Here is an 8,250-nt window from a genome sequence, read left to right as displayed (position 1 = left end):
CCCGAAACAAGAGTCTAGCATTTCGAGCTCAACGGAATCAAACGGATCCAGTGTGGTAGTAACACATTCTTCGAGTTCAGCATCGAGTGCCAGCTCTCTTTTATCCACAGCAGTTGTGTTCGTTCAAAATAAGGACGGCTCGCAACGTTCTTGTCGAGTTCTTCTAGACTCCGGGTCGCAAGCCAACTTCATAACTAAAAACCTTTCAGTCGCTTTAGGGCTAGTCCCTCGTTCAATAGAAATCTCGGTGTCAGGTATAAGCGGAACGGCAACACAAGCCAAGCAAGCGGTCCAAATTAAATTAACTTCTAGAATAAGTGCCTTTTCATGGGTCCTGGATTGTATTGTTGTTGACCACATAACGGACGACCTTCCTGCGTTCACTGTCAAACGCCAATCATTTGATATTCCTCGCAACATCCCTCTAGCAGATCCTCAGTTTAACGTCTCCTCTGGCGTCGACGTGTTGATTGGCACGGAAGTATTCTGGAGTCTTATATGTATAGGACAGATTAGGGCATCTGATAAACATCCAACGTTGCAGAAAACTAGATTAGGATGGATATTGGCAGGCAAGCTTAACAAATGTCCTTCGCGTTCTCTATGTGTTACTTCCCTACACGCTTCAGTTAGTAATGTCGAATTGAACGATCAGCTCACAAACTTTTGGAAGATGGAGGATTTTAGGGGAGGTTCTAAAACATACACTATAGAAGAAAGGCTTTGTGAACAACACTTCGTAAAGACGACGTTACGGAACGAGCAAGGTAGATACGTGGTTCAACTACCGCTTAAGCAACAATTAGTCGATAATTTAGGCACATCAAGGGATATTGCGCTAAATCGTTTACGTTCGTTGGAAAGACGTTTCGATAAGGATCCCAATTTAAGGGTGCGATACTCGAACTTCATACATGAATATATCGATCTAGGTCACGTACGTCAGATATTGGAGGAGGATCCAAATGAACCCGGTGCTTATTACATGCCTCATCACTGCGTGTTGAAAGAGGATGCCAAGAGCACTAAGCTCCGCGTAGTTTTCGACGCATCCTGCAAAGCGGATAGCGGACTTTCATTAAACGATATAATGATGGTAGGGCCGGTTATTCAGGATGATCTTTTCTCCATACTTTTAAGGTTTAGGATTCATCTTTACGTTCTCGTGGCAGACATAGTTAAAATGTATCGGCAGGTATTGGTCCATCCATCTCAAACGAAACTGCAGAGATTTCTATGGCGCGATGACAAAACTTTAGACGTTCAAATATTTGAGTCGCTCGTTGTCACGTTTGGCGAAGCCGCAGCTGCCTTTTTGGTCATAAGATGTCTCATCGATTTAGCAGAGCGATACGAAAAGGAATTCCCGATAGCGTCTTTGATTCTAAAGCGTGACTTTTACATGGACGATATGCTCACCGGAGCTGACTCGAAGCAGGAAGCATTAGCAATACGCGATCAGATAATACCATTATTAAGATTAGGCTCTTTTGAGCTTAGCAAATGGGGGTCTAATTGCCCTGAGTTATTAGCGGGTATTAGCGATCGAAGTGACAGAGTCGTGCCTTTCGACAAGGACAACAATTTCCGCGTATTAGGTACTGGGTGGGACATGAGAGATGATCTTTTTTGTTTTTCTTTAAATCCCTTGCCATCTTCACGCACCATTACGAAACGATCAATACTTTCAGAATTGGCTAAGCTATTTGATCCTATGGGACTACTCGGGCCAACCGTAGTAGTGGCGAAAATCCTTCTGCAAACCCTTTGGCAATCGGGTGTAGGCTGGGATGAATCTGTTCCCCAGGAGGTCCACACTAAGTGGTTGCAGTTTAGGTTACAACTTTCAAACATCGATAAATTGCGAATACCGCGGTGTGTCAAGCAACGAGCAGAGGCACGGTTTATACAAATTCATGGGTTTTGTGACGCGAGCGAACGAGCCTATGGCGCTTGCGTTTACGTTCGCACTCAATTGGGTCCAGAAAGCTATGCTTCTCATCTCCTTTGCTCGAAATCCCGTGTAGCTCCTGTCAAGGCTATTTCTCTCCCTCGTCTTGAATTGGCCGCGGCATTGTTGTTGTCCCAATTGATGGATAAGGTCAAGTCAGCTATCGACACGATAGGCATGAGTATACGGTTGTGGTCCGATTCAACCATAACGCTTAATTGGATAAACTCCCATTCCCGTAAATGGTCAACATTTGTAGCTAACCGAGTGGGAGAGATTCAAAGATTGACGGAAACTTCCAATTGGCGACATGTCAAGTCATCTAATAATCCTGCGGACGTTTGTCCAGAGGGTTGCTCCCAAGTGAGTTAGTAGATTGCGAATTGTGGTGGCATGGCCCTTCTTATTTGAGGCTACCTGAGTGCGATTGGCCTAGTAGCGAATTTGAGGTTCTTACTGAGGACCTTCCTGAGCAGAAAGTAGCTTGTATGGCTGCTTCTTCTTTCGACTTCGGCACTTTGAACGACTTGATTGACAGGTCTTCTAACCTAAATAAAACGTGCAGGATCGTAGCGTACTGTCGTAGGTTTTTTACGCCCAACCAGGCCAAGGCATCTACGGTAAGGGTGTCTCCGCAGGAAATATCGCTCTCATTAAATTTCTTATGCAGAATGATTCAAAGGCAGAGTTTTCCCGAAGAATATGCTTCGTTAAGCAGGCGGGAGAATGTTAATAATTCTAGTAAGTTAAAAACTTTAGCTCCGTTTATGGATGGCGATAATTTAATCAGAGTCGGGGGCAGGTTGAATAATTCGGAACTAGGTTATGAAGCCTGTCATCAAATAGTACTTCCGCGGAATCATAGATTAACCAAACAAATAATAGAACACGAACATTTACGCAACCTTCACGCCGGTTTGCAGGCTACCATGGCGTCCGTTAGACAGCGGTTTTGGCCACTAGCATTAAGGTCAACTGCGCGAAAGATTATCAACAGTTGTATCGTTTGTTTCAAGTCGCGCCCTGTCTTTTCCGAGGCTCCAATAGGCACTTTACCGGCATCTAGAGTCACAATCTCTCGCCCTTTTTCTCATTGCGGAGTAGATTATGCCGGACCAGTGACCTTGCGAGAAGGGAGTCGACGTAATTCGCGAAATCGTAAGGCTTACATAGCCGTTTTCGTTTGCTTTGCGACGAAGGCAGTGCATTTAGAAATAGTCAGCGATCTTACTACCGACGCATTTATTGCTGCGCTAAAAAGGCTTATTTCGCGAAGAGGAAAGCCTGACCAAATGTATTCCGACAATGCGACGACATTCGTTGGAGCTCAGAGGCAATTAAAAGAGTTTTACGACTTTTTGCGAATTGATGAAACCCAAGCGGCGATAGGGCATTTCTTACGCGGTCATGAAACCACCTGGAATTTTATACCTCCTAATGCTCCGCATTTTGGGGGCCTTTGGGAGGCAGCGGTTAAATCCGTGAAATACCACCTCGTACGAATAGTAGGTGGGCAGAATTTAACTTTCGAAGAGATGGTAACGGTTTTGTGCGAAATTGAAGCCGTATTGAACTCGCGACCTCTGACGCCGCTGAGCTCCGACCCTAATGATATGGTTTACTTAAGTCCCGGGCATTTTCTGGTTGGCGCGCCGTTGAATAATTTTCCGTGTCCGATTTAAGTGATGTAAACGTAAATCGACTCACACGATGGCAGACGATTCAGCAAATGCTTCAGAATTTTTGGACGAGATGGCGCAACGAATATTTAAACTCCCTTCAGGAACGCCACAAATGGCAACGGGCTAAGGGCCAGCAATTAGAGCCAGGACAGTTAGTAATAATAAAGCAGCAAGGCCTGGCACCATTGCAATGGTTAACCGGCCGAATAGAACGAGTGCATCTGGGAGCGGACGGTGTGGCTCGTTCAGCCACTGTTAAAACGACCAAAGGGTCTTACGACAAGCCATTGACCAAATTAGCGGTACTCCCGCTCTAACTCGCGCGTTTTCATTAGGATTTAAGAATGATTGTTTGTCTCATTGTTTAGATGCGGAATTGAAATTCGTTCGAATATGTGAAAGTAGTCTTAAGTTTATAATTGGTCTTAAGTCAACCTACGTTCGCGTTCTTATGTTTTATCCAGCTTAGTTTTAAAGAGGATCTTTTAATTGCTCGAATTACCCGCCCATTGCTTGGTTATCGGCTAATGCTCTAGGCTTGTTAGAGCTCATTCTAATAATATTTTTAGTTTATATCCTTTCTTAATTTCAAGTACAATTATTGAAGGAGAACCCTTCAAGGCGGGCGGCTTTGTTAGGACTTGGCGTATACATGTTCTTCACTTCGACTGCGCTTGCGCTGTAGCGTCACTCGATCTCTCGCGATCGTGCGCCTTCGGCGTTTTTTGTTTGTGCTCGGGAGTCGAGAGCCAGTTCTCGCTAGAATCTCGCTGCGTGCACACGCACAACAGTTTTCCATCCGGCGTTAAGATAAGAGTGAGGCAGTCAGTTGCTTTTAACGAGATTATTGTGATCGAGAGCAGTGGCGTCGTGGCAAATAAAGTGTCTTTTAATAAAACTAAAGGAAAGATTTCCTGACCGTCCCATCCTCCGAAATTCGAGTGATACGACGGGAGAAGTCCAGACATAATCGCACATGCGATTGCATATGAGGCTTCAAGATACGCAACAAATTTATGGTCCTTCGAGCCGGATATCGCCAGACGGTACGACCTACGGAGATATTCGGGCATCCACGCATACGCCATTAGCCTAAGACTCAGCGATCTCAGCCGGATCGACGAGATTCTCACACGCGAGACTCTACCAGCGGGAAGACGAAAACCATCGTCTTCCGAGCAACAGCAGCTCATTAGCATTCCGTTCTGCCGGCGAAGCAGAAGATCTCATCGAGGGGATAGATACATCTTTAGAAGTTCCTGCCATTTGCATCACCGAGAACCGGCGAGCTAGCGCGGGAAGGTTCCAGAGGCAGCTAGCGCGGGAAGGTTCCAGAGGCAGCTAGCGCGGGAAGGTTCTAGAGGCAGCCAGTGCGGGGAGGTTCCGGAAATATCCAGCGCGGGAAAATTCTCGAGTCAACCGTCACCGCCGCCATCTTAGCAGCGCGTCGGCATAGCGCGCCTCCTTGTTACCGACGAGTACTCGGCCACTGTCCGTTTACCCACAGGTAGGGAAAACTCACTTCGGTTTACCGCCAACCAGAAAAAGTGTTTATTCTTCGTCCGCATTCGCGTTATTAATAGCGAACATGGCCGATGAAACAGATCTCGCTAATTTAAAAAGACGTCGTAGGTCTCTTAAGGGATCATGTACGCGCGTAAAAACGTACGTGGATAGCATCGCGTCCGTTACGCCCACGGTAGCCGCGCAATTAGAGGAGCGTAAGAACAAGCTAGAACAGTTTTGGACTGAATATAACGATGTACAAACACAAATAGAAGAGTTAGATGAGGCCGAAGAGAACGATCGCGCGGGTTTCGAAGAAGCGTTCTTCGAATTATCAGCCAGAATTCGAGCCTTAACATTATCTGCGCCTACGTCGCTCGTTATTGATACACCGCTGCCGACGGTATCGGGTGCTTCCAATTCGCAGTACGTGTCTGACATTAAGCTGCCGAAACTAGAATTGCCTAAATTTTCGGGAAAATATGACGAGTAGTTCCCTTTTAGAGATGCGTTCCGCTCGGCCATACATGATTCGAATCTGCGCGATATCAGTAAATTGCGGTATTTGATGGGATCAACCACCGGTGAGGCGTATAACGTAATAAGCTCGCTAGAAATTGCAGACGAAAATTACTCGGTCGCGTGGGATTTATTGATAGAAAGATACGATAACAAACGTGTTATAGTACAGAATCACCTTAAAGCCATTGTGAAGTTGCCCGTTATGAACAAAGAAAATATATCCGAGTTGCGTCAAATCACGGACGGAGCATCTCGTCATATTCAAGCGTTAAAGGCGTTAAAGCGTCCTACACATAATTGGGACGATCTGTTGATTTATTTGCTTAGTTCTAAACTCGACGCGGTCACAAGCCGCGAATGGCGAAGGTCACTGGTCGGCGATGAACTACCCACATTTAAACAATTTTTAGATTTTTTGTCACACCAATGTCACATTATCGAGTCAACGCAGAAGCCGAGTAGCGCCTCGGCAAAGAATGTGAATTCGCGATCACAAGTAAACGGTAAGCAGAAAACGTCGTGTAATACGGCCGTCAAGGCGAAATGCGTTTTTTGTAACGGCGAGCATCTTGTATACCAATGCAAAACATTTTTGGACTTAACTGTCGCTCAGCGCATAGAAAATATTCGATCTCGCAAGTTGTGTTTGAATTGTTTGCGTTCAACGGCTCATATCGCCAATAAGTGTCCGTCAGGGGGCTGCAAAACTTGCTCCCGCAAGCATAATACGTTACTACATATTCCAGGCGCCGCTACCGAGCAAACCAAGGCGATCGAAGGCCCGAAACAAGAGTCTAGCATTTCGAGCTCAACGGAATCAAACGGATCCAGTGTGGTAGTAACACATTCTTCGAGTTCAGCATCGAGTGCCAGCTCTCTTTTATCCACAGCAGTTGTGTTCGTTCAAAATAAGGACGGCTCGCAACGTTCTTGTCGAGTTCTTCTAGACTCCGGGTCGCAAGCCAACTTCATAACTAAAAACCTTTCAGTCGCTTTAGGGCTAGTCCCTCGTTCAATAGAAATCTCGGTGTCAGGTATAAGCGGAACGGCAACACAAGCCAAGCAAGCGGTCCAAATTAAATTAACTTCTAGAATAAGTGCCTTTTCATGGGTCCTGGATTGTATTGTTGTTGACCACATAACGGACGACCTTCCTGCGTTCACTGTCAAACGCCAATCATTTGATATTCCTCGCAACATCCCTCTAGCAGATCCTCAGTTTAACGTCTCCTCTGGCGTCGACGTGTTGATTGGCACGGAAGTATTCTGGAGTCTTATATGTATAGGACAGATTAGGGCATCTGATAAACATCCAACGTTGCAGAAAACTAGATTAGGATGGATATTGGCAGGCAAGCTTAACAAATGTCCTTCGCGTTCTCTATGTGTTACTTCCCTACACGCTTCAGTTAGTAATGTCGAATTGAACGATCAGCTCACAAACTTTTGGAAGATGGAGGATTTTAGGGGAGGTTCTAAAACATACACTATAGAAGAAAGGCTTTGTGAACAACACTTCGTAAAGACGACGTTACGGAACGAGCAAGGTAGATACGTGGTTCAACTACCGCTTAAGCAACAATTAGTCGATAATTTAGGCACATCAAGGGATATTGCGCTAAATCGTTTACGTTCGTTGGAAAGACGTTTCGATAAGGATCCCAATTTAAGGGTGCGATACTCGAACTTCATACATGAATATATCGATCTAGGTCACGTACGTCAGATATTGGAGGAGGATCCAAATGAACCCGGTGCTTATTACATGCCTCATCACTGCGTGTTGAAAGAGGATGCCAAGAGCACTAAGCTCCGCGTAGTTTTCGACGCATCCTGCAAAGCGGATAGCGGACTTTCATTAAACGATATAATGATGGTAGGGCCGGTTATTCAGGATGATCTTTTCTCCATACTTTTAAGGTTTAGGATTCATCTTTACGTTCTCGTGGCAGACATAGTTAAAATGTATCGGCAGGTATTGGTCCATCCATCTCAAACGAAACTGCAGAGATTTCTATGGCGCGATGACAAAACTTTAGACGTTCAAATATTTGAGTCGCTCGTTGTCACGTTTGGCGAAGCCGCAGCTGCCTTTTTGGTCATAAGATGTCTCATCGATTTAGCAGAGCGATACGAAAAGGAATTCCCGATAGCGTCTTTGATTCTAAAGCGTGACTTTTACATGGACGATATGCTCACCGGAGCTGACTCGAAGCAGGAAGCATTAGCAATACGCGATCAGATAATACCATTATTAAGATTAGGCTCTTTTGAGCTTAGCAAATGGGGGTCTAATTGCCCTGAGTTATTAGCGGGTATTAGCGATCGAAGTGACAGAGTCGTGCCTTTCGACAAGGACAACAATTTCCGCGTATTAGGTACTGGGTGGGACATGAGAGATGATCTTTTTTGTTTTTCTTTAAATCCCTTGCCATCTTCACGCACCATTACGAAACGATCAATACTTTCAGAATTGGCTAAGCTATTTGATCCTATGGGACTACTCGGGCCAACCGTAGTAGTGGCGAAAATCCTTCTGCAAACCCTTTGGCAATCGGGTGTAGGCTGGGATGAATCTGTTCCCCAGGA

General features: G+C 45.4%; 2 protein-coding genes across 2 annotated transcripts; both read left to right on the top strand.

The window, feature by feature from the left end:
- Nucleotides 1-673: 673 nt before the first annotated feature.
- LOC112463790 lies at nt 674-2,323 on the top strand. The gene has a single exon (XM_025030364.1). The coding sequence runs from the start codon at nt 674-676 to the stop codon at nt 2,321-2,323; it is 1,650 nt and encodes a 549-aa protein (XP_024886132.1).
- A 3,384-nt stretch (nt 2,324-5,707) lies between these two features.
- LOC112463789 lies at nt 5,708-8,039 on the top strand (the record flags this gene model as incomplete). Its single annotated transcript, XM_025030363.1, has 1 exon — nt 5,708-8,039. A coding segment is annotated over exon 1 (2,332 nt), but the record flags the coding sequence as incomplete, so codon positions are not given.
- Between the last annotated feature and the right edge of the window lie 211 nt (nt 8,040-8,250).

The sequence above is a fragment of the Temnothorax curvispinosus genome, unplaced genomic scaffold (assembly GCF_003070985.1).
Source record: "Temnothorax curvispinosus isolate PA1 unplaced genomic scaffold, ASM307098v1 QBEX01013675.1, whole genome shotgun sequence".
NCBI lineage: Eukaryota > Metazoa > Arthropoda > Insecta > Hymenoptera > Formicidae > Temnothorax > Temnothorax curvispinosus.
The sequence above is the reverse complement of the archived record's forward strand: the minus strand, read 5'-3'. Positions and strand labels throughout refer to the sequence as shown.

Excerpts from the sequence above, each read along its gene's own strand:
- LOC112463790 (XM_025030364.1), top strand. The coding sequence starts at position 674 with ATGGAGGATTTTAGGGGAGGTTCTAAAACATACACTATAGAAGAAAGG.